The sequence below is a fragment of the Chionomys nivalis genome, chromosome 8, assembly GCF_950005125.1.
Source record: "Chionomys nivalis chromosome 8, mChiNiv1.1, whole genome shotgun sequence".
In the NCBI taxonomy this organism is placed as follows: Eukaryota; Metazoa; Chordata; class Mammalia; order Rodentia; family Cricetidae; genus Chionomys; species Chionomys nivalis.
The window spans coordinates 22,801,159-22,827,637 of record NC_080093.1 but is presented as its reverse complement, the minus strand read 5'-3'; the positions used below and the strand labels follow the sequence as shown (position 1 = coordinate 22,827,637).

At 41.3% G+C, this 26,479-nt stretch overlaps 1 protein-coding gene across 8 annotated transcripts in view; it reads right to left on the bottom strand.

The window, feature by feature from the left end:
- Window positions 1-26,479, bottom strand: part of Cpeb3 (cytoplasmic polyadenylation element binding protein 3) — a 191,720-nt gene that overhangs the window by 128,331 nt on the left and 36,910 nt on the right. For 4 of the 8 annotated variants that reach the window (XM_057777647.1, XM_057777652.1, XM_057777653.1 and 1 more), the window contains exons 1-2: window positions 26,017-26,392; window positions 24,774-25,798 (exon numbers count right to left, since the gene is read on the bottom strand). In XM_057777647.1, coding sequence (XP_057633630.1) covers window positions 24,774-25,787 — 1,014 coding nt within the window. In that variant the 5' untranslated portion in view covers window positions 25,788-25,798; window positions 26,017-26,392. Of the gene's footprint in view, window positions 1-24,773; window positions 25,799-26,016; window positions 26,393-26,479 lie in introns of those variants that run through there. The other 4 variants (XM_057777651.1, XM_057777650.1, XM_057777649.1 and 1 more) reach the window with 1 other exon arrangement.

The window sequence follows — 26,479 nt, the reverse complement described above, 5'->3', positions numbered from 1 at the left end:
CTAGAGGATCTGAAAACTGTGGATGTAGGAGACCAAAGACTCAAATTTTTTCACCTCAGGTAAACAACAAAAAGCCTACTAGAATTAAATATTAGCAGAACTGATCAATATTGTGTATACAATATTCTGTCTGTGTGTATGCCTGCAGGCCAGAAAAGGGCACCAGACCTCTTTACAGATGGTTGTGAGCCACCATGTGGTTGCTGGGAATTGAACTCAGGACCTTTGGAAGAGCAGGCAATGCTCTTAACCACTGAGCCATCTCTCCAGCCCCAGAACTGATCAATATTGACCATGTGCCCAGGACTAGTTAGTTGCACTTTGCACATCAGCTGATGGATGGATAATGAAAATGCGGTACACATTTACATAACAAAATATTATTCAGCTGTTAAGAAAAATAAAATTTGCAGTTAAGTGGGTGGAACTGGGGGGGAGGGGAATCATCCTGAGTGAGTTAACCAGACCCAAAGAGACAAATAGAGACAAATAGTTATGATTTTTCTTTTATGTGGATGTTGTTAGCTTTTAAGCCTTCAATATGTGTGCAATAACCACAGAGGTTAGGTACCTAGGAAGGGAGAAGGGGAGAGGAAAGAGAAACTAGAATATATTGTTATAGAAAGATAGTGGGGAGACCAGAGTGGAGGTATTAAAATGGGGAAAGGGATGGAAGAGAAGAACAAGGAGGAAGTATGGGGAGGGACACTAACACTAAGGGCCATCTGTAGAGCTGTATGGAAACGTGCTACTGTGGAAGCTTCCCAAAATATAGTATGCTCATAAAAACAATAAGGGAGACAAGGCTAACTGGAGATCTCATGCACCAAGTGAGACCTCCAGAGCCAGGAATGGGTTACATCTTGCTAAGCTGATGGCCAAAGGGGGTCTGTGGAATCAGCTATTGCCAGGGCTATTTAATAGTTGTTCTCTACAAACTTATGGTAAGGCTCTATTGCTGAAGACGACAGTTAAATATTTTATCAAACACGGAGAAGTCAAGCTGGTGCCTACTATAGCTTCCACCCTAATGACTAGCATTCATGGTACTGGCAAGGTACTCTGCAACTACCATAGGAAAAAGGTAACCACCAACCCATCTACAAACCCTGTGGCCTACAGTGGTGACTTGTCTGGGAGATATGCTGGTTCAATAGTAGCACAAATATTGTGGGGAAAAACCAACCTCTCTTTGGATTTAAGGCCCACTCCATGAGACGGAACCCATGCCTGACACTGCTTGGGTGGCTAAGAACCTGAGACTGGATAGACCATGGGCCCTAGGTCAAAAGCAAACACTATTGTTCTACTGAGGAACCTGGCAATAAAATAAAATAAATTTTCTCCTATGCCCAGAAATCAGTACCTTGCTCAGTCATCATCAGAGAAGCTTTTAGTAGGCAAAAAGAGGAAAAATAAGAGGCTTTCAACTACAGCCGCTACCTTTAAAGTGCACCTGGGAAGCTCACATAATCATTTCTGCAAAACAGGTTTAGAATATAGCCTTCTCCTTAGTCACACTATCGCCCTAAACAAACCAACTAAATCACAGACTGAAAAGGGATAACACCGTGTACTAATACACAACTAATAATCCGTGTGCTAATGTCAGTGTCTCAAGTCAAATGTTTACTGAGTATGGACTCTGAGAATGAGCAGAAAATATGGTCTCTCCACATCGGCTCATCTCCAAGGGCCTTATAATTTATTTTAAGGAGGCAATGTAAGTGGAAAGAAAATATATGGAGAATTTTTTTTTAAATGAAAACATAGAGGGTCAAGTATTCAAGGCCACCACTGTAGACTATATGAGGTTGTCTAAAAAGCAGTCTTATTATTAAATAATAAGAATACAAAATTCAGCCACACAGTGGTGGCACAGAACTTGGGAGGCAGAGGCAGGCGGATCTTAGTGAGTTCAAGGCCAGCCTGGTGTACAAAGCAAGTTCCAGAACAGTGAGGACTGTTAAACAGACAAACCCTGTCTCAAAATAATAATAATAATAATCTAAAATTCCTAGATTATCTTTAGTTGTAATAAATGAGAATATGTAAAATACCTCTGTTAAAAAACAACAAGACAAACAAAAAAGAACCCAGCAGACAAAACTACTAAAGACGGGTCTGTCAGTACAGACTATAATCTTTGCATTTAAAAGACTTAGTTAAGAGAATAGTGAATTTAAAACCAGAGAAAGCCTGTCTTAAAACAAAACGAAACTAAAGCAAAAACAAACAAAAAACCCAGAAGCAATACAATGTATATAAATTCAGCCATTTTTGGATTTGGGGGGATGGTACTGTCAGCTAAGCAAGAGCTACGTTTTTTTCTTTTGGATTTTTTTCAAGGAACTCACTATGTAAACCAGACTGACTTCAAAGTCACAGAGATCTATCTGCCTCTGTTTCCAAAGTGCTGGAATTAATGACATATGCCACCATGCCTAGCCTAAAAATAAATGATCGCCACACCCAACGTAAAAGTAAATGACTTTATAGGTTGCATTCTTCCTGGCCAGTGTAGCAGTCACTATTCAAATGTGGACACTGAGGACTTGCAATGCTGATAAAGCAAACTTAAGTGTGTTACAGGTATAAAAATGCACACTGAATTTCAAAGACTTAGTATTGAAATACGTAGAACAATCTAGTTAGCTTATATGTTTAAGTTTGTTGTTCATAATAAATCCTTTTAATAACAGTTAAGAAAAATATATTATTAAAAACTACACCTGGCCTATTGAATAATACCTTCCCTCAAAATTACTTTCATCTTTTTCTTTTCTATCTACTTTTTGAGACAAAGTCTTACCCTGTAGCTCTGGCTACCTAGAGCTTGCTATGGTGCCTCAAGCTGGCCTTGAACTTGTGGCAATCCTTCTGCCTCTGACTCAGGCATGTATTCTGTACCCAAGTTCTCTTTGCCTTTTACTGTTGCCCAGGCTGGGCTATTCAGGTTCTCCAACCCAGCACTCACTTGGGAGGTTGAGCCTGGCAGATCATCTAGAGTGATGTGACTATATTACACAGTAAGGCTCTTGTCTCAAAAATAAACAATGTCTTTGGCCATCTAGAAAATATGAGGACAGCCTGGGCTATGTATGACCTTGCTGCAAAATACCATACCAGAACAAAAACTACTGACTACTCCAGGGCTCAGCCAGTCATCTTGCCTCTGTCTTCTAGCAGCCTTGGTCACAGGCATGCCCACTGTACCACATTAGAATTTTCAAAAATGTCTATGAGGCCTATGATCTATTTGTGTTAATTCAGACAAATGCATTTAATAGTAACTGTGCTTGAAAGCCTGTATTCCTAAATTAAGGCCACTAAGTATTCTAGCAACCAGGCAATTTACAAACTTAACCAACCCTTGCCCCAAATTTTGCTTATTGATAATTCTTTTCCTAAAACTATTCTTTTCTTCCAAACCTTTTTAAAATATACCAACATTCCCCATCTCCCAAACCAGGGTGCTCACTCCACAAGCTTAGGAAACTCACTTTATACGACTGATGGGTTTCCCCAAGCAGTCTTTATGCAGACTTAGACTAGTCGATGGGTTACGCTTCCCTTTTTTAAAGCTATATTTAAGAAGCATTAAAAGTTTAATAGACAGAAGCAATGAAATTCAGTTAACTATGTAATTTGTGCATAGTTATTCTGTCTCATAATTTATATTATCTAAATAAAAATTTATACTTAAAGTAATCTAGTTTATTTCAGAAGAGTAAAATCCCATGTACTAAGACTCCTGGTATGACAGAGTACAAGACTGAGTCAGAGTAAGAGATACAAAAAGTCAGCTTCACTGAAACTTGAATCTGACGAGCAGGCTAGAAACATGGTGCACAGTTTTAGACTCTATAAAAATCATTATTTTTATGGTTTGATACCTGATACATAAATAGTTCAAAGCAGAGGTGACTCAGATTTCCTATCAGACACTAAACAAACACAGATGTCTCCATTACACCTTCCTGCAGCCTCAGCCAGTTATAGTACGATAAGTTAGCTAAAGCCCAGCCTCCCGGGCAGAAAGAATCACCGCTACCACTTGCCTCCAACCAGCAGCCACATGTAAAATCCAGAATTAAAGAAATCAAGGCCCTGTTTATGAAAAGCTGTTAGTTTGAATGTGAAATGTTCTCTATAGACTCGTGTGGTAAAACTGTGATCCACAGCCGGTGACATCACTTTTGGAGGTTCTAGAAACTTCAGACCCTGGGAACAGGTCCTTTTCTTGCCCTGACCCCTTCCAACTTCCTCTTTCTGCTCCCTCATAACAACAAGGTGAATGACTTTAGTCACCAGGCGCTCTTGCCACCAGGATTTCTGCCTCCCTGCAGGCCCACAGCAATGCAGCAAATCAGTCAGAGGCTGAAACCATGAGCCAAATACTTTTCCTCCTCTAAACTGTTTTCACGTACTCGCCAAACACACACAAAACCAACTCTATCAATGACTTGTTTTCAACCACTGAATACATACTCTTAAGCAACACACATATTTTAACTTACCCCAAAAGTCATCCACCTCATCTGCTATGGTCTGAATATACCCCGAAATGCCCATAATGAAACTGAGTCCTCGTTGTGGGAATATTAAGGGGTGGAGCCACTTCAGAAATGATCAGTGGACTAGTAACAAGAAGGACCTGGGTAGGACTTTTTTGCCTTCTGTTCCTTTTCCCATGAGGACATAACATCACCCTCTTTTGGGACATCAGCAAGAAACCCACTTGGAAACAGAGCAGCCCTCACCAGACACCAAACTAACCATCTTTATCAACTGTGATGAAATAAATGTATGTTGATTATACATAACCACTCCATAGTACGTTATTACTGCAGCACAAATGAGCTGATAGACTAACATTTACTGGAAGCATTTCATTTCCACATAGGTAGCCCTTTTACAAAACTCAATCTGTGAGAAGTCATCAGACTAGACCATTGATAATATATACAAGGCAAATTATGCTGAACATACTATATTTCTTCCTTTGATGGTTTAGAACAAATAGCTAATGTCTTAGGGGCATCATGAATATTATGATCATATCACAGGAGACTAAAAACTAGGTTTTGAACTTGCTTATGACACTCTGTAAAAGATATTTCTTAATATAAATGCTTGATATAAGCTTGTTTGCCTATAGCTTGCTTGAAGAAGAAAAGAATATAAAATGAGCAATTGCTTAGCTTCCTGGCCCGTATAAAATGGCTGACTTTTTAAATATTTAATTATTGTAATAAAAGCTGAAGCATCCTTTTACTTAGCTTTGTCGTCCTGGCTGAATCTTCTTCACTGTCTTTCTCTGTCCTTTGACCTCTATGCATTCAATACATTCTCTATTATTTATGTCCCTGTAACAGAATGTGTCACTGCAATCCCTCATATGCTTCATCCCCACGACACCCCACAATGAGATGGAATGTCTTCACTATAAGGAGATTTTTCTATCTTTCCTCCTCATGCTAGGCCTTCAACTTTTTTCTGTATTTCACATTTAACAGAATCTTGGCCTAAATTAGAATATCAAATACCTCATTATTTTTGAAAAATAAAACCTCGTGTTATACCTGCATGACTCAGCTGTCTTAAAATAGCTGCTGAACTAGCATGTTATGCTCTGCAGCACTCCAGAGCTGCTGGGGGAGACGAATGCTCTACGCTGGCAACGGACAGAGAGGAGCCGCAAGCTCTAAAACAGTAACCCTGCTACCCGCCGGTCAACACTCATCTCTCTGGAATACTGAAGACAGGAAGGTGAAATACGGTGAAATGAATAACCACATCAAGTCCCAGCCTTTACCATGCTAAACCTAAATGCCTTTGAAAGAATTCATCGAAGGTTTAACTGTGTAATCTAAAGTAGTAGCAAAGTCTGTTTTATTCTGTCTAAAATCAAAGCAAATTTTAATTTAACAAAATACTATTTTTCATCAGCATTGCTGAATGGTTCAAAATATTATGGTTGTGTTTTGGAGTCTTAACAGCCAGCCACTTAAACTAGAATTAACAATTGTGATAAAGTCATGACCTAGATTTAAATAAAAATACTTTCCTGGCGCATGCCTTTAATCCCAGCACTCGGGAGGCAGAGGCAGGCAGATCTCTGGGAGTTCGAGACCAGCCTGGTCTACAAAAGCTAGTTCCAGGACAGGCTCCAAAGCCACAGAGAAACCCTGTCTCGAAACCCCCCCCCCAAAAAAAAATACTTTCCAAATCAGGTATGGTGGCATATATCCCTAATTCTAGCACCTGGGAGATAGGAGGATTGGGAGTCATCTTTATTATACAATGAGTTTGAGGCCAGCCTTGGCTATATAGGGTTTATGAAAAAAAAGAATGAGCAGTGCGGTACCTGACAAAGTATGACCTTAGACTGTTGTATCAGATTCAACATTCTGGGCACAGGAGTATACCTCTGCAACCAGAGGTGGAAGGATCAGAAATTCAAAATTGTACTTAGTTCCACAGTCAGTTTGAAGCAGCCTGAACTACATGAGATCCTGTCATTCATAAATAAACACAGATAGAAAGGAAACTAGGTCATAAATTAATGCAGCAGACTAAGGTCTAATTTCAATTTTGTTAAGGTTTTATTAATAATGTTCAGACTAGCCAATAATACTGACCTCACAGTGAGTTTATTCAACTTTACTATGCCAGGCTTTATTTCTTTTATTCTCTATGATCTTCCCCTATGACTGATTGGTGAGTAATTAATTACTTATAGTTCTTTGCAATGCCAGGCTATAATCTGTAAACATGATGACTAATCAGCTAACAATCTCTAAATTATCAGGATATAAAAAAGAATCAGACAACCAGGCAGTGGTGGCGCTCGCCTTTAATCCCAGCACTCAGGAGACAGAGGCAGGCAGATCTCTATGAATTCGAGGCCAGCCTGGTCTACTGAGTTCCAGGAGAGGCTCCAAAGCTACACAGAGAAACCTTGTCTCAAAAAAAGCAAAAAGAGCCGGGCGGTGGTGGCGCACACCTTTAATCCCAGCACTTGGGAGGCAGAGGCAGGCGGATCTCTGTGAGTTCGAGACCAGCCTGGTCTACAAGAGCTAGTTCCAGGACAGGCTCCAAAACCACAGAGAAACCCTGTCTCGAAAAACCAAAAAAAAAAAAAAGCAAAAAGAAAATTTTAAAATGAATGAATGAACGAATGAATGAATGAGGCTAAAAATACAATTCCTGATTTAGAATGCTAGTTATTTCTTCTCTTAGATGTTTTACTCAGTGGCATAGCCACTAATGTATTAGGAACTATACAAAAGCATGGGCAGTTGACTTTAAATTTTTTGATTGCTGATGAACAAGTGACATTGGATTATGGAAGCTTCTGGATTAAGCCAACCCATATATTTTTAAAGTGTCTTGACTTCAAAATGAAAGTCAAAAGGTGTGTTGCTTTGAGAAATAGGTTATGCTTTTGTTCCCACAGAAAACAAAAGGCTGTGGATTCATTCAGGATTAAAGAAGATCAGGTTTGATCAGGGGAGAACCCCTGAAAATTCTGGCTACAGATATAAAGAAAATAAACTAAAAAAAAAAAAAAAAAACTATGGGACAGGTGATGCATATTTTACCTGTTCAAGTCTAAAACAAAAAATCATCTTTAACTGACTTGTGCACCTCACATCCCATACTTGTACTAATACAGATATGCATGTTACTTTTAAAAGTTTATGTGTTTTCAGAACAAGGGGATCAAACACCAATGAAAATAAACGGCCCAGGTGATCCAACATCTCAGATTACCTCTGCTGTTGTTTCCTCAGATTTCTGCATCCTGAACAGCTTTTGAGGCTGCTGGTTGAGATGGTCCAACCTCACAGACTACTCCAGTCAGGATTTGATCATTATCCTGATTTTCTCAAGGTCCCCCAAAGATGCCAGTGTCCCTAGATAGCAGGAAGCTGTCTAGAGAAAACAACACCCACACTCCCATGAGATGAGTTATGAACGTTTGTCATCAATTTGGGGGGGGGGGGGTGGTTACAAGTTGCTATCAATCATGATCAGTAAGATCAGTAAAGAGATAAACAAAGGAGTTGGATTCAAGGATCTCTTTCTGAAGGAACAAAGGGGGCTATAGTATAGGAATGATGACATAAAAGGATAGATTGTTAAATCTACTTTAATAAAAAACATTAATCTCAAAAAAAAAAAAGCATGGGCAGGTTAGATGTCAAATCACCTTTTCAAACATTCCAAACATGATGGCCTTCCCTTTTTCAATTCCTCTACTCTAGAATCTAACTGGTTTATAAGACATTACCATTCTCATTTGCCACTATTAAACACTTTACCTCTGGTATCTTTCCAACTATTTAAATCCAGGAGCCATTTTAGGTGCCCCCACCCCTTTTATTCCCATGTCTAAGCAGATCTCCTAGTTATTTCTTGAGTCCATTCCTTCCTTTCAACCAACTTAAGTCCTTACAAGTTAACTGGGTTTTCACTGTGTTTAGTTCCTAACAACCTATATCCCAGAGTAATCATTCTGAAATAACAACGATCGCTTCAGTCATCAACTCAAAACCCCTACAGTGGCCATACTTCCCGGCTTAAGCGTCCTCCGTGTGGGCTGGTGAGATGGCTTAACAGTGCAAGCCTGATGACCTGAGTTCAATCTCACAAGGTGCAAAGAGAGAACCGATCCTACAAGTTTTTCCTGACTTCTACACATGTACCATAACGCACATGAACACACGTAAATAATAATTTCTACGGAGTCTTTCTTCAGTGTAAATCTGTGGTGCAGCTCACTGGTAGAGAACATATTTCCCAGGTGCAAGGCCCTGCCTTGACCCCAGCACCCAAATATGTTGAGGGCATAGGTGCTAGAATGCCCTTTATGAGTGGCCATCCCCGTTTCTCTAGCCAAGCTATTTCTTGTTTATGCACCTGCTCCTCCCGCTGCTTAACAAAGAATCACTGGTGCATTCCCTACCCATTCTCTTGTTTACATATGGAACCCTGCCCATTCAGTTCAAAAGGAAGCACTGAGATGGCTGAAGCCATTTGTGACAGTGTTTAGTTGTTAAAAATCAAAGTTTGGGGAAAAAACTACAAAAAAAAGAACAATAATGAAATGCATTTGAAAATAATGTAAATCCTCTGAATAGAGACACATTTGGGTACCTAGAACTGATTCTTGTATGAAACAGTATACAGTCAACAAAATCTTTATAAATTTAATGATATAAAATGCTAAAAAAAAAAGGGGGGGATAAAATGAAGTACACAAATTACCGCTACTATGTCAAACATTGTACATATATATATATATATATATATATATATATATATATATATATATATAAATAATTGAAGCCAGGCATAGTTACATATGTCTTTAGTCCAGGACAAAGCAGAGACAGGCTATGAGTTCAATGCCAGGCTGGTCTATAGTGAAGACCCTGTCTCCAAAAAAAGGAAAAATGGAAAGAATGATCAACGGACAGATGGATGGATGGATGGATGTATACATAATTGGGCTAGCAAGATGGCAAGCATGCCAGACAGTGGTGGTGTACACCTTTAATTGTGAGGCAGAGGCAGGCAGATCTCTATGAGTTCGAGGCCAGCTTGGTCTACAGAATGAGTTCCAAGACAGCCAGGACTACACGGAGAAACTCTGCCTCAAAAAAACATTTAAAAAAAAAAAAAAAGATGGCTGAGCATGTGAAGGTAAGTACAAGCCTCACAATGAGTTAGATCCTCACATAAAGGTGAGAAGAAAAAGCAGATTACTCCACAAAGTTGGCCTTTGACTAAAATATACGAGTTTTAAACTAATACTAAAAGGAAATAACTGGTGGGAAACACAGAACACTGGGTTCTGTCTGGGAAATAGAAGTAAGAGCAGTGATTTTCCTCCTCAAGTTTCAAAATCGAAAATATGAATTGCTTTCAAAAGTCATTTTAAAAAATTGAAAATATTTTCTTTTTTTTTTTCTTTTTTTTTTTTTTTTTTTTGGTTTTTTGAGACAGGGTTTCTCTGTGGTTTTGGAGCCTGTCCTGGAACTAGCTCTTGTAGACCAGGCTGGTCTCGAACTCACAGAGATCCGCCTGTCTCTGAGTGCTGGGATTAAAGGCGTGCGCCACCACCGCCCGGCAATTGAAAATATTTTCAACAATGAAGACTTTCTAAAGGTTTTCAGCCCCCCACACAGATTTAATCATTCTTTCCCTTTGATTCATGTATATACTCCTTGTGGGCATATCATATTCTATTTTAAGCCTTATAATTTTCTATTTTAATACATGTCTGGGAGCTAAATGAGTCCAGAATATGGTTCAACTTCATCACTAGTAGCCGAGCCCTGCTAAGCTAGGAAATGTTTACAGAAGTTGTCATTCTTACATTGCTAACTATATGTAAATTCACCAATAAAAATATGTCAATTATCTATAAATGTGAAAAATAATACATGCAGAAAAGAAAATTCAAAGTGCCCCAGGTTACTGCCATAGCCTATGGAGACACTGCAGTAAAAAGGTCCTCGCCCTTGGGCACCCCACATTCTAAGGTGGCAGAGAGCCCCCACAAAGACTAAAGTGAGACAAAGCTGTTCATTTCAGAGTGTTGTGTTTTAGACAATGCGGGGTGGGGTGAACTGGAGAAGGTCTAGAGCGGCGTGGAACAAGAGCAGGGCCAAACAGCTGAGGGAGAAAAGAAACAAGAGTCACAAGAACTGAGTTTCCATTCCTGCTGCTGCCTCACGGATCATAACCCCTAATCCACAAGAGAGTGTAAGGAATAAATGTGTGTGAGAAGAGAGAGACGGGTGCTTGGCCTTCCAGTCTATGAGTCTGTGTTAGCTATCTCCGCCTGGAGAGGAAAACCAAAGTAATACAATACCCAAAAGACAGAACACATGGGTGATGCCTTCGAGCAAACATGCCAAAAGGAAGTTGATATAAATTTTGCAGTTAACAAAAATGCCACAAAAGCTCCTCTGTAACCATTTATCTGAGTCCACGAGGGAAACACAAAAGCAGATTTATAACAAAATGACACAGTTACCTTGGCTTTCCCTCAAAATCTCAAACCTTACTGGGCCTTTCTCACCTTAGTCCTCTGCATATCTAGGTTATGGTTCTCAGCTAAAGAAGGGAAAAAAAAAAAAACATTTCCAACGATTATGAGAGAGGCATTTTAGGGCACATACACGTCTTGTCTTTTTTTTTTTTTTTTGTCCTGGAACTAGCTCTTATAGACCAAGCTGGCTTAGAACTCACAGAGATCCACCTGCCTCTACCTCCCAGGTGCTGGGATTAAAGGCGTGCGCCACCACTGCCAGGCACAATTCTTGTCTCTTAACTGCCTATCTGAAACCTAAGATTCGGGACTCCTGGAGTGTGAGCAGGGGCTCAGACTGCCAGGTCACTAAGCCATTTCTTTTAATATACTCCTTTCCTTTGTCAGTCTTCAGGCCCTACTACATCTGTAGGATTCAAAGCTGAAGCGCACAAGAACACAGAAAGCACCCACCACCAATGAAGCAGAGATATGTCCTCACAAAGATATGGAACCTACTGATGTCTTAATCAAACTTTCTACCCCCAAAACTAGTAAAGATAAATCTCTTTTGTTTTCAAATTTAAAAATAACCAAAAATCTTTGCTCCTTGTATCTTTGTTTCCCAGCTATCTAGTTGAGTGGCCCTACAATCACCTGCTTTTTTCGAACTATTAAACCGTAGTTTTCTCCTTTTTCCAATTTGATGAATTCCTATTGTGTCTGTGTGCACTTGCCTCTCTCCTTCCACCTCTTCCTGGGCCATGGGGATTGAACTTAGGTCATCAAGCTTTCATGGCAAGCTCTTTTACCACTTAGCCATCTTACCAGCCCTCTAAATATTTCTCGGTGTTATTATGGGAGTCATCCTGACACTAATTCTACTCAGTTCTACTATTAATAATGTGACGTGGGAAGTCGAGAATAAACCAGAACATCCTGACAGAATAAATTAACTCCAGAAGAATAAAGTGATTGGACTGGACAAGGTGATGCATACCTTTAGTCCCGGAAGGGAAAAAGAACTCCCTAGCTTACTTCTTAGCACATCAAATTTACAATCATAGTTTCAGCCCAGAAATCAAGTTTTCTTCTTAGTCTAGAAACAATAATGTATATTTTTACAAACCACAGGTATCTTTATGATACTATACATATTTACCTACCTTTTCATAGTCTATGAATGCCTGGCAGAGAAATGCTAAAACAGAAAATGCTTCAAGAGTATTAAATATGTACATTATGAGAAAGATAAAACTGATCACCTTAGGTTTACATTTTCATCCACATAGTGAAGATGGACTGCTAGGCAGGTCTAGGAACAAACATTGCCTAACAATGTGGCACTACTAACTTAGCTAACTACATACTAAGTGCTAAAGAAAGGGGACTTGCTTCTTTGCCCTGTTGCTCTTGCCCTCTAAATGAGTTTGAATGCTCAAAGAATGAAGCTATTTGTCTTTACAATAAATAGCTTTATGTATACATAGCTCACCATGTTTCCTTCCCTTTGTGTATATTAATTCTATGATCCTCTCAAATGATATTAAAAGCCCATTTATGTTTCTCTCTACTGAGATTTGCCAACAGAGATTTATGTCATAATACACATTATTTCTGAGAATTATGTAATAGTGCTTCTGGGGAAAGAAAAATAGGCTTTATTCCAAGGTGCTGAGTTGTTGTATTTTAGTTCATGAGTGCTTTCCTATTTCCACATTAGAGTAGTTCACACAAGGAAGTTTATCCAGCACATATAAAGAGTATGAAGGAGCTGAGTGTACTAGTACATGCCTGTAATCTCAGTATTCAAGGAGCTCAAGCAGAAGGAATATCACAAGTTCAAAGCCAACCTGAGAACCATAGTTTCAAGCCACCTAGTGTTACCCAGTGCATCTCAAACACACAAACACACACACACACTTAACAGGTGAAAATAAGTCATTTGGACTCCCACAGAGAATCCTACCTAGAAGACTATAAACACCACTTGTGGGAAGTTTATGAGTCTGCCTACCATTGCAAGCCCAATAATAACCTATCCAGGATGTCTCCTTGATTTATGACTACATTACCTAAATTCTCAAGTTGTCTAACTTGTCAAGAGTCAAACCACAGGTTCTATCTTTTAAAACCATACCAGCCCCTCCCCATCAGTAGGACAGACATAGCATCCTGGAAAGTGTTAATAAGAAATTCCTCTTGGAGATTTGGTATCTCCAAAAACATATGAAAATCAACACTTGTAACAGGCAGGAAATTGAGTATTGTTGTGAAATAATCTTTTGGTACACTGTGAAGATGTGTCATTCTAATTGGTATAATAAAAAGCTGAATGGTCAATAGTTAGGCAGGATTTTTATAGGGAAAAAGAAAGCAGAGTCACCAGCAGACAAGAGGGAACAGACATGTAAGAAGAGTAAAAGTCATGAGTCAGGTAGCAAACATGTAGGCAAATAGAAATGGGTTAATTTAAGTTAAAAGTACTAGTTAATAACAAGTCTAAGCTATCAACTGAGCTTTCAAAATTAATAAGAAGTCTCTGTGTCATTACTGATGTGCCTACAATGGTCCAACTACAAATGGCACCCAACATTCACATAATACCCAAGAAAGCTTTCAAACAAGCCATGAATATGCAAATAAGACCTAAGAAAACATAAAGCCTGAGTGCTTGAGCCACCAGTGCACCATGAACTAAGTCATGTGGCAGGTTTAAGGTTTTGCTCATGCAGATAGAAAAAGTTACAGATGTGCAATGAAGCAGGTTCAGATGGAAAATCTTCTAAACAGGTTTTAACAATGTGCATTTTAAGAAAATTAGCATAAGAAAATTAAAATTAACATTTTAAGAAAAATGGGTATAGGAAGTCACAGAAAAAAAAATAGTTTGAAAATAATCAAGTTAAGTCTTTAAAGAGATTATAAAAACCACATAAGGATGGAAAGTATACAAGGAGTCTGAATCCTACAAAGTATCTTGTTAACTTTGAATTTTTAAATGCTAATGTACAAAAAACAGCAGGTGCTGAGAGACATTAGATTATGGAACTGCTAAATTAAATCAACTTATGTATTTAAAAAATGTCTTAACGTTGTAAGAGGCCACTTGTTTATTTCCCGGCCATCCAGACTCCCAAAATAACCACACAGAAACTGTAATTAAATCACTGCTTGGCCTATTAGCTCTAACTTCTTATTGGCTAGCTTTTACATCTTAATTTAACCCATTTCCATTATTTGATATTTTACCATGAGGTTTGTGGCTGACTGGCAAGGTTACAGCATGTCTGTCTCTGGTGGTGGCTCCATGACTTCTCTCAGCCTTTAAATATGGTAGAGGTAGTTCACCTCAGGTTCTAGGACTGCAGGGTGGGAGCCATCCTCACCACATAAACTCTGGGTAGCACCGTGCAGCATATAAACCTTTTTTTTTCTAAGAAAGAGCTAAATCTGTCATGCAGCACACTGCGTGGCCTGGAAATATCTCTGTGTATGGCAGCAGAAATCTGCCATGTTCTGCTTGTGCACATCTAGTGGACCTGATTCCACTGCCTGCCCAGGCTGGGAGTGCTGAGCCCTGGGCATGGTCTCAGCTACTTTCCTCCTGACCCTGAGTGGACACACAAGCACCCAGGCCCACAAATGCCATTCAAATACTCCACAGCTGGAGTTTGCATTGCAGTAGCAGTGCGACTTTTTTTTTTTTTTTTTTTTTTGCTATCGCTGAATCAGGAATCTTAAAGAAGCTACAGCCTGACGCCAGCAAGCAGAACCCATCTTTTAAAAAAAATGCAGCTAAACTTTGTTTTTTAGTGTCTTGAATTCCTTTTCAAGATTTTTCAGGTTTTACATGGATTTAGTCATCCACGTTGGGTGCCAGATGAAGACGGAGGCTAAAAAGAAATCCCACACTAACTCAGAATTGAGTATAATAAAGGGTTATTTGGGGGTAGACTCACAGATCACAGTTCTCCGCTCAAACAAAGAACAACAACGAATCCAGCAGCCGGAAGAGAGAGCAACCGTGTGCTTTACATTGGAATTTATAGTATAAGAGGCCATGCCCAAGCGGGTGGGTAACTTAAAGGCTGTAGGATTTCCTACAGCATCTTAACTTCAAAACGGAGTCAAACAATGTGTTGAGTTGAGGAAGAGGTTATGTTTCTTTCCATAGGAAACAAAAGGTTATGGATTCCTTCCAGATTAATAGAAATTTCCCCTAGAAAGACTCCCCTGAAAATCCTGGCTACAAACAGAAAGAAATAAACCTAAAATAACTATAAGAAAGGTGACACATATTTTAGCTGCTCAAATATAAAACAAAAAATCATCTTTGGCTAGCTTGTGCACAATGCACAGTCCGACAGTCCATACTCGTGTTAATATAGGTATGTTACCTTTGAAAATTCATGTGTTTTCAGAGCAAGGGAACCAGACACCAGTGAAAACAGATGGCCCAGGTGATCCCACGTCTGTAAATGCTTCTATTGCAGTTTCCTCGGCGTTCAGCTTCCAAAGAGCTTCAAGGTTGCTGGCTGAGATTGTCCAGCCTCACAGACTGTTCTATCTAGGATGGAACTATTATATTAATTTTCTCAAATTTATCCCCCAAAGATACTAGTGCCCTCAGACAACAGAAAGCAGTCTAGAGTACACAACACCCACATTCCCAAGAGATGGGATGGGTTTTTGGCTAGTCAGTGGCTTATAGATATTTGTCAATGTTTAAGGGGGTTGGTTATAAGTTGTTGTTGGTAATGATAAAAAAAAAAAGGCTAAACAAAGGAGATTAGATTCAGAGATCTCATTCTGAAAAGGAGGGATATAAAAATGATAAGATGAAAGGGTAGATTATTGTATCTACTTTCAAACTAAAAAAATAAATAGCTACTAGTTTCAAATATTTTACATTGGTATGGATTTTTATATATTGATATAAAATTAAGGTTATTTTTATACTGAATATGTTTCTATTCTTATTTAGGTTCCCTTGAGCTTCTCTGAAAGAAGCTTCTCTCTCCCTCTTGCTTTGCCTCACTACCACGCTGTGGTCTTCTTCCTTTTGCATGTCTTACTTTCTTTTTTCTTTTCTTTTTTTTGGGGGGGGAGGGGGTTAGGACAGGGTTTCTCAGTTGCTATGAAGCTAGTCCTGGAACTTTCTCTCTAGACCAGGCTGGCCTTGAACTCACAGAGATCCACCTGCTTCTGCTTCCTGAGTGCTGGGCTTAAAGGAGTGAGCCACCACTGCCAATAAATATAGGTTAACAGTCATCTATAACTATCAAACTTATATTCATGTTAGGTATGTTTTCAAGGTCATACAGAGATGTAATTTAGACGGCTGATTTTCAAACACTTCAAAGATCTAAAGAACATGACATTTAAAATTTTTTAATAATATAATGCTTTTCATGTCAGTGAAACACATCTGCTCCTGGCAACACCAATTTACCTCAAAATAGCATGATGGCCATTAAAGAACCTCCATATAAAGTTCGCTTTTTTAATGGCAAAAGCTAGCCATTTGGGCAAGACACTGCCCTTGCCTCAACTGCTGATAGTTTGCTGTCCAAACTGGACCAGCAGGACAAAAGAAAAGTTGACTACTGAACTTAGCCAAGATAGCATAAGACAATCCTCCAAAAATTCGTGCTTCACAGAAAAGCCAGTCATATATTCTAGGCCTGTAGGCTGAATATGGGTGCCCCAACACTGCAGAGAATCCTTGGGTGCTTTCCAGGCGGCCAGCTGTCTCTGTGGTTTCTTTTAGTTTTGAAGTTGCTTGGTCTACACTTCTTGCTTAGTTAAGTACCATTTTATTCTCCTTGGGTCTTTGATGGAGTTGAAGCTAGATAGTCATAATTACAGTTTTCCTTAGTTATTATAGAAGGTAAATTAGGTATAGAGATTTGAACTCATCAAGATACTAAAAAATATTTTCTTCAAAATTGCCAAATACAGATGGACTAAACATTGTGAATATAATTCTTACCTGATAATTGTTCTTATTATATATAGCTTTACTGTGCTAGAGTTAAACCCTTTCCTTTTTATTTAGACAAAAGGGGAAAATGTGGAATAATCTTTTAGTACACTGTGAAGATGCATCATTTTTATTGGGTTAATAAAAAGCTGAATGGCCAATAGTTAGGCAGGATTTTCAGGTACACAGGATGCTGGGAAGAAGACAAAGTCACCAGTGGCCAAGAGGGAATAGACATGCAAGAAAAAAGGCAAAACCCTGGCCGGGCGATAGTGGCGCACGCCTTTAATCCCAGCACTCGGGAGGCAGAGGCAGGCAGATCTCTGTGAGTTCGAGACCAGCTAGTTCCAGGACAGGCTCAAAAGCCACAGAGAAACCCTGTCTCGAAAAACCAAAAAAAAAAAAAAAACAAAAACCAAAAAGGCAAAACCCATAAGTCATGTGGCAACAGGTAGATGAATAGAAATAGGTTCAGTTATAAGCACTAGTTAATAACAAGCCCAAGCTTGAACTTCTGAACTTTCATGCTTAATAAGAAGTCTCCATGTAGTTATATGGAAGCTGGTAGGCAAGTCAGAAAAATCATCTTACAGAGTGTATTTCCCTCATTGCCAATTAAAATGTTCAGAGCAAGAAAAACTCTTACACACCCATTGGCAAGTTGTCGCACATCTCATTTTTGTGACTAAGTCTATACTCCCTAACCTTCAGAACAGTAACTAGATTTCTGAAATACACAGACAGTGGACTGGGGATGTAACTAAGCCCAGTTGGAAAGGGTTTCTGTAGCATATATGTTATGTTCAAGCGCGTGTGTAAACGCACACACACACACACACATTGCAGGTGAGGTCTGAAGCTTGGCTACATAGTGAGATTCAGGTCAGCCCAACCTAAAAAACAAAAACAAAAACAAAAACAAACGAACAAAAAACAGTGAACATAATATACAAAGAACCTGCTAGATTCATTTTTAATTCTCCACTTCTCGGTATCAAAGTATTACTCTAAACTATGCAATAGCAATAATCTTTCTCCTACTAAGCTTGAATTCTGACTACAATTTCAGAAGTTAAGCATATATCCAAGAGGCGTAAGAGTACTCTTACAATAGCTACTAGTATCTAATCTTTATAACTCTGCCATATTCTCATAAAGCAAACCAGACTACAGTCTCTCTCCACTTTTACAGAGATACAGGAAAAAAGTCACTGGATGAGTGACTTGACCCTGATCAACAATGACTGTGTCAAGGTTTAATCAGTGTCTTCCTCATTCCAAACTGCCAAAAGGAAAGGATAACAAAGTAGAACACTGCATCAATGGCAGACATTTTAAACACTGTGTCTATGAGACCACATTGTTACACTAACTCATAGCAAAGTTGTAGAGTTTATACAAAGTTTCAACATGCAATTATGGAGTATACAATTTAAATTCTGAATGTTTCAGTGGCATAGAAAGTCTAGTATTTCCTAGTCCAACCCTTCTTTTTTGTATAATGATGAAGAGTTTGATTGTGTGTGTGTGTGTCTGTGTGTGTCTGTATGTATTCCTGTATGAGGGTAAGTCTACATATATATGGAGGTTAAAGTCATACCTGGCTTTTCCATCAAGTGCTGGACACTGAACTTGGGTACACATTTTTGAGTGGTCAGCCCTGTACTGACTTTGTCATCTCCCAGCCCCTTTCAAATACAATATAGATAATGAGCCTTTGCTGTCAACTATGTAATAATGGGTTCTGAAGCAGTCTGGGGTTCGTTAGGTCTTCTGTAGTTGTACATTACAGCAGCAGTTAAGAATAACTAGTAGAAAACCAGGAGCAGTGGACCACACCTACGATCTTATCATTTGGTGGTGAAGGCAAGAGGAAGAGAATTTCCAGGTCACCTTGGGCTTCGAGAGACTGTATTACCTGTCTCAACACAAAGAAATCAACTAGAGGAGAACCTTCACTTTTAAGTATTTTTCATTCTACCCTTATTTTAAGACAAATATAAACTAGACAATTCACATTGCTTCCTGAAAAGATGGTTAATTTGAGGGATAGATATTTGGGAGCTTTTTGTTTGGATTTACTTTTTGAGATAGGGTCTTTAATTATGTGTATGCATTTGTATCTGTGGGTAGGTTTGTGCACATAACTGCTGGTGTCAGCAGAGGGCAAAGGTGTCAGATCCCCTGGAGCAGGAGCTATAGGTGGTTTGGTGCCATCTGACACAGGTGCTGGTAACCCAACTCTGATCCTCAGCAAAGGCAGCTCTCAACCCCATTTGATTTTTGGTTTATTGTTGTTGATAAAAGAAAATAAAACCACAAATGTTCATTATATAAAAAAATTCTGAGTTGAAAGCCAGGCAGTGGTGGTGCACGCCTTTAATCTCAGCAGTTGGGAGGAAGAGGCAGGCAGATCTCTGTGCATTCAAGGCCAGCCTGATCTACAGAGCGAGTGCCAGGATGGACTCCAAACCCACAGAGAAACCTTGTCTTGAAAAAAAAAAAATTCTGAATCGACATATTTATTTTTAAATTTGTTTGGTTTTTTTTCTAAGACAGGGCTTCTCTATATAACCCTGGTTGTCCTGGAACCCACTTTGTAGACCAGACTGACCTCAAATTTGCAGAGATCTGCCTCCCAAGTGCTGGGATTAAAGGCATGTGCTACCATGCCCAGCTTATTTTTAAACTTTTTATGGGGTAGGTAGGACACTGGTAAAACCAGGCCTCGTGCACGCAGGGCATACATACTTACATCAGTCACATCCCCAGCCCTTTAGTACTTTTATTTCCACAATGTATGTAAGGAATGTCTTCCTGGTAACACTGATATTTAACCAGACACAAACCAGAGAAGACACAATTTTCTATAATCATATCTAAGTTGGAATGAGACAAGAAGAAATAAATTGAATTTTTTTCCCAAAAATTATATAAATTAATAGCGATAGGCCTGGTGACTATTGATTAAGTGGTCATGTGTGTGTCACCACTGCCATTTCCTTCTTGCACTTCTATAAAGTTTTAAAGACCCTCAGTACTGGCTGCTCTTCCAGAGGACCCAGGTTCAATTCCCAGCACGCACATGGTGACTCACAACCACCTGTAACTCCAATTCCAGAGGATATGAGACCCTTTTCTGGCCTCCTCTGACATTTCACACACATGGTATACATATATACATCCAGGCAAAACACTCATACACATAAAACAAATAATAAAACTTTAAAAAAAAGAAAACACAATCCTAAGCAAACAGAAAAGAAAAATAAATAACATTACACAATATTTTGGACTATTCAATAGATGGCACTGAATGAAAACAGTGGCCATATTGTACTGTGATGTGTTCTCACAGAGATTCTGGCCATCATTGCAATAACAATTACTGTAGCCCAATTCAAAGTATTATCATTTTCACTTTATAAATGAAATAGTCGCATAATTTCCCCCAAATTGTGAAGCAGAGTTGAGTCCAAACCCTACCATTAACATAAACTACCCACCTGAATTTGGGCAAGTCACATACTAGAAACCTGATTTCCTACGGAGACATCAGACATTGAGTGGCCTCCAAAGGTCCCTTCTAAACTTTCTTGAACAATGTTGCTTCAGCCTAAATTTACCACACAGACAGAATACCTCTTTTCCTTCTTTGTTTTATCGAGACAGGGTTTCTTTGTGCAGCTTTGGAGGCTGTCCTGGAACTAGCTATGTAGACCAGGCTTGGCTTCAAACTCACAGAGATCCACTTGCCTCTGCCTCCCAAGCGCTGAGATTAAAGGTGTGCGCCACCACCACTCGGGCAGAATAACCTCTTTTCTAGTCCTTTCACGTACACAGGCTTGCCTGTCTCATAATGCAGCAGAGTGGTACCTGTGCAGTTCCCTCCCTGGAAGGTCCCACTGTTCTTGAGACCTGCTGAGAAGATTCACCAACCTAATAGAGAACGTCAATAAAGCCATGAGTGGTTATGGCTGAAGCAGGGGAGTCTTAAGTTGGAGACTAGACTGAACTGAATGACAAGACCTAGTTCATCTCCAACTTCTCCAAAAACTTGGGAGTGGTGGTACACACCTATAACCCCAGAACTTAGGACATGGAGAGAGAAGAATTAGGAGTTCAACATAAAAACTGGGTGTGGCGGTCCCTGCCTGTAATCCCAGCACTGCAGATGGAGAGAGACAGAAAAGGCATATTCTGTGTGTTCACTGGCCAGTCAGTCTAGCAGAAACAGTAAGTGTCATGTTCAATAAGACCTTCTGGTTTCATAAGACCTTCTGGTTCAATAAGCCCTCTTCTAGCTTTGGCAGGCACCAGACACATACATATAACTAAAAAATAAAATAAAAACCTTAAAGGACCATTTTAAATAAGAAGTAGAAATGAGACATAGAGTAAATAAAATTTCTCTTGAGGTCAAAATAGTTTAATTTTAATCAAATGATCATTTTTGCCCATTCAGTAGGCATTTTGTTCTTACTAGCAGCACAATGGTTTGTTGAGAAATACTGGCAATCCTTGCATACTACTACTAAGTATCAGGGACTGGGCGGGGGGACATGCGTGTGCGCGAGTGCACACATGGGCGAGCACACGCACACATGCGGAGGTCAGAGGTCAGTGTCTGTTGCCTTCCTCTATGGATCACACTAGTGTCTGAGACAGGTCCTCTCACTGAACCTACAGCTCACTGACCAGCAAGCCTTAGGAGACCCAGCTCTAGGATTACAGGCATGGGCCAGAGCACCCAGGTTTTTTGTTTATTTTTATTTTATGAGCATTCGTGTTTTGCCTGCATGCATATCTGTGTAAGGATGTCAGATCTTGGAGTTACAGACAGCTGTGAGCTTCCATGTGGGTACTGGGAAATGAACCTGGATCCTCTGAAAGAGCAGTCAGTGCTCTTAACCGCTGAGCCATCTCTCCAGTCCTAACACCCAGTTTTTTTGTTGTTTGTTTGGTTTTTCTAGATAGGGTTTCTCTGTAGCTTTGGAGCCTGTTCTGGAACTCACTCTTAGACCAAGCTGGCTTCGAACTCACAGAGATCCGCCTGCCTCTGCCTCCTGAGTGCTGCGATTAAAGGGGTGAGCCGCCGCCACCCAACAACACCCAGTTTTTTTGCAGATGCTTCAGAACAAAATTCAAGTCCCCATATGCTGTCATGACAAGCATTTTACCAGAGCCATATCTCTGGCCCCTCCACAATTGGTGAAATTTTGGATTATATTTCTTTCCAACCTCCCTAGCCAAGACTTTTGTTGTTTTTCAAGACAAGGTTTATCTGTCCTTGGACTGTCCAGAATAGTCCTTGGTTGTCCTAGAACTCAAACAGGCTGGCCTGGAATTGAGAGATCTTCAGAGTGCTACGATCAAAGGTATTTGCCAACATAAGACCCAATCCCCTTTTAAGGTGCTAATTAGTAAAGACTGATCATATTCAATAGCCTGATATGATGTCACATAACTGTAATCTCACGTGCCTGGGAAGCAGAGGTCAAAGGACCACTTGAGCCAGGAGTTCAGTACCACTCTGGGTAATGTAGAAAGGCCTCATGTCTCAAAATAAATAAGGAAAAATAAAAAGTGTTTGTATTAGATTAAATAAACGCCTGAGAATTCAAGACAAGAATTTAAGGGAGACTGAAAACCTGTCAATCGGTTTAATCCCAGAATCCACATAAAGGTGAAGGAGAGAACAGACTCCATGAGGTTCTCTGACCTCCACACATATACCAGGCGTGTAAGCTCAAGTGCACTTGCTCTCTCACTCTGCACGCGCACGCACACACACACTGAATAGGAATCTATATTATCTTTTTGAGTGGGTTTGGATAGGAAGCCTCAGAATAAAATGAGGAGCTGTCAAGGCAGATGGCTCTCCTTCCCAGTGCCAACAGCATCTCCTTCCTGTCCTACTCACCTTTCTCAATCTGCAGGACGAATGCCATTGCTAAGCATCTCTGTTTATTAAAATATGCGTTAGGATGCAGAAGTCTGTAAGCTAGCACCCGGAAGGTGGAAGCAGGAGGATTGGGGTTTCAAGGTCGTCCTCAGCAAACAGCGTGTTCTGAGGTGAGCACAAGCTACGGAAGAGCCTGTTGAAGAACTAAAATTGTACCTTAACATTGGAATCTATCATTCCTGCAAGATCCTTTTGAAATCCTGGGAGAAGCTGGCTCATGGAAGCCTCTCCTTAGGACTAAGAGTGTAGCTCCACAGTGAGTGTGCTCAACATGAGCAAGACCTGGGCACCAGCCAGAGCTCCAGCCAGAGAAAGCCCCCAAACTCAAACAACAAAAACTCCTAAACACAACCTAAAGGTTTCACAGACCTCCAAGAATGTCAAGAACCAAAATTCTCACTCTAGCCTTCAGATATGCTTTCAATGCTCCCATTTCCTTCGACATGATAGGACCCACCCCAAACACCTGAAAAGTAAAGACTAGCAAACTGAAGGCTCCAGCTGTACCAGATTCTCCCTTGGTCAAACTGCCAGGCTCTCATCTGTCAGCAAGGGTCAAAGGATTCCTTTTCTCTTTTGAGACAAGATCATATAAGTAACTCAGGCTGAGCTGGAATTCTTAATCCTATAGCCAGGCCTCGGTACTGAACTACAAGCTTTCACCACCACGCCCAGATTTCCTCTCACAACAGAGCCTAAAAGCTTATGGACAAACCAATTCCCAGGTGCCTGCTAAGTGCCTCCTAGAGGGCAAAGGCTCCCAATGAATGCATACTCTCAGTACCCCTATCTGATCCAAACTGTCCAGGACCCTGCCTACTGCTGTGGCTGCAGACTTATGTGAGAAAGCAACAGAAACAAGGGCATTTTCTCTATTCAATATTTCTATCGGGAGCACTTCCTGGATTTTGCATTGGCATTTAATACCAAAGCACAAGACTCATTTTTCATTAAAGTTGCAAGACTTTCACTTTGCCCAGTTTCAAATGGTGTAATTGATCTGCACTGTCTTCTTAAATAACCCAACTGGTGAAGGACACTGCAGCTTTAAATATTTCAGTGCTAGCTAGCAAATAGACTCCATTGCAATATGGCTCTGAAGGTCGTGTCCTATTGTCTTTCCTGGAAAAAAAAAAAAAACCCTAAATCCTTCTTTTAAGTAACATGGGAATAATTTCCCCTAGAATTTCCACTCTTCTGCTTCAGTCCCTTATAGGGTGTTTATTGGAATTTCACACTCATAATTTTCCTGGCAGGGGCAATATGCTGATTATTAGTGATTCCAGCGTCTTAGTGAGACATAAACACATGTGTTCGTATTAGCTTAGTTGAGCATATGCAACTATTTGAAATAGCACCACTCAAAGGCTGTTAACCGCTTTAAGAGTATAAAGCCAGGGTGGTTTGGGCGTGGATGGCTTTCCGGCACCTTGAGCCTAGGATTGCATAACGTGAAAATGTGTAGCTACTTAAAATGATAGGAATCTCAGCCTACTCCTCCTGGGACCACTCCCGCACCTGGCTATATACACTTGCGGCTTCATTTGTCAAAGAGGGCCAAAATAAGAAACACAGGCACAGTGAAGGAGGAAATGAACTAGAAGGAAAAAAAGGCCCTTTTCTACCCGCAAGCAGTCACAATGTTCCCCCAACCTCACACCCCACCCCCACCCAGAGTGAGTGGAATAGTCCCAGTGAACCAGAAGGTTAAGAGAACCCGGGAAGAGGGGAGAAACGGGCGGGAGCAAGGTGTGTGCAAGAGCACAGGGCATTACCTGAAAAGGCAACAGATTGTTACCATTATCGGTTCGAAAAGCGTTATCCTCCATCCAGGATTTGGAGGTGAGCGGGGCCGCACGAGGGAACTTGGGTGGCGCGATCACATTGCTGGAGAAGGGCTTTTTGAGCGGCGAGATGGGGTTAAGCGGGGAGGGTACACCTACACCCACGCCCACGCCCACGCCAACAGCGCGGCGAGGGTCCCGGCCAGCTTGTAGGCCACCCCACGGGTTGGACGGGGCACTCCAGGCGGCGTTCACGCTCTGGTGCGTGTTCCAGCTGGACGATGCCGAGGAGGCGGCGGCCGCGGCAGCAGCGGCCGCAGCGGCCGAGGATGAGGACGGCTTGCTGGTCATGATGGGTTGGTGGCCGTAGGCGGCGGCGCTCCTCTGCGCATAGGGCGCCTGGCTGGGGCTGGCGGGCGAGCGGCGTTGCTGCGAGGGCTGCGCCTGCGGGGGCTGCGCTGGCTGCGGCGGCTGCGGCGCGGGCGGCGGCGGCTGCTGGTGGTGCTGGGTCTGTGCCAGGCCGATCTGTGGGGAGAAGGTGCCTCCGAAGACCGGGTTGACGTGGTGCGGGAAGTTTTGGAAGAGCATGGTCCCGTTGACCGGAGTGATCCCCTGGAAGAAGCTGTCCTCCACCGCGTTTGTCGTGCCCGTGGACCAGGTGCTGCCAAAGGACGGCGACAGCGACGCTCCGGGCGCCGCGGGCTCCTGCGGCGGTGGCGGCGGCTGCTGAGGGGGCTGATGGAAACTCAAGCCCGGCAGGAGCGGCGACTCCATCTGCATTTTGTCGGGGCCGTTGGGGGCTGGCGGGGCCGAGGCGGGGCTGAGGGCCGGCACTGCGCTACTGTCTTCGGGCTTGGGGGTCTCTGAGGAGAGGGGCGTGGACGGGGCTTCGGCTGCGCCGGGCTCGGGCTGGAGCTGTTGCTGCTGCTGCTGCTGCTGCTGCCGCTGCTGCTGCTGAGACTGGGGCTGGGTTTTGCTTTTGTCCATCAGTAAATCATCCTGCATGGTTTGCGCAGCTGAAACGGGAAGAAAGAGAGATGCGTTATTGTCAGTGTGATCATGAATGCCCTCACTGAAGCGGGCGGGTGTTTTACTTGCGAAAATCCAGTGCCACCGCCACTAGCCAATTGCAATGCAAATCCATAATCTCGCATTTAGAAGAGCAGGTCGGGCTGGGGGAGGGGGGTAGGAAGGCTCGAGCAAGGTCTCTTAAAAACACTGAGAGCGTCTTCACCCTTTCTGACGTCTCGGTCCCTTTTCTGTATTAGTGAGAGATGTGCTTATAAGACAGAAAGACAGCAATTTCGCCACGTCTCTTTCCCCTTCACCGGAACTCAGAGCGTTCACCCTGCGAGGAGAAACTGATTCTGGTTCCTGTTTTTTCCCAAGCACCACCCTCCCCCAGTTATTTGCATACGTCAATAAATAGTGCTGCGTCCTTCAGCAAGGTTAAAAAGACGTGGTACACGACCCTCTCTTTCCCCTTCCCCAGCTGAAGCACTTAAAAAAAGGAAAGAAAAAGAAACAAGAAAAAGACAGCCCTCTTGATTAGCAAACTGCCTTCTTGCCGCGGATAATTGTTTCACTTGGCTGCAGCGAACCACGAGAGAGGAAATCTTAGGCATTTGTTGGAAGAACTCAGCTGCACAATCATTCTCTGGTCTCTTGGTAGCGGCAGCTACTCCATTTTGTTAGGA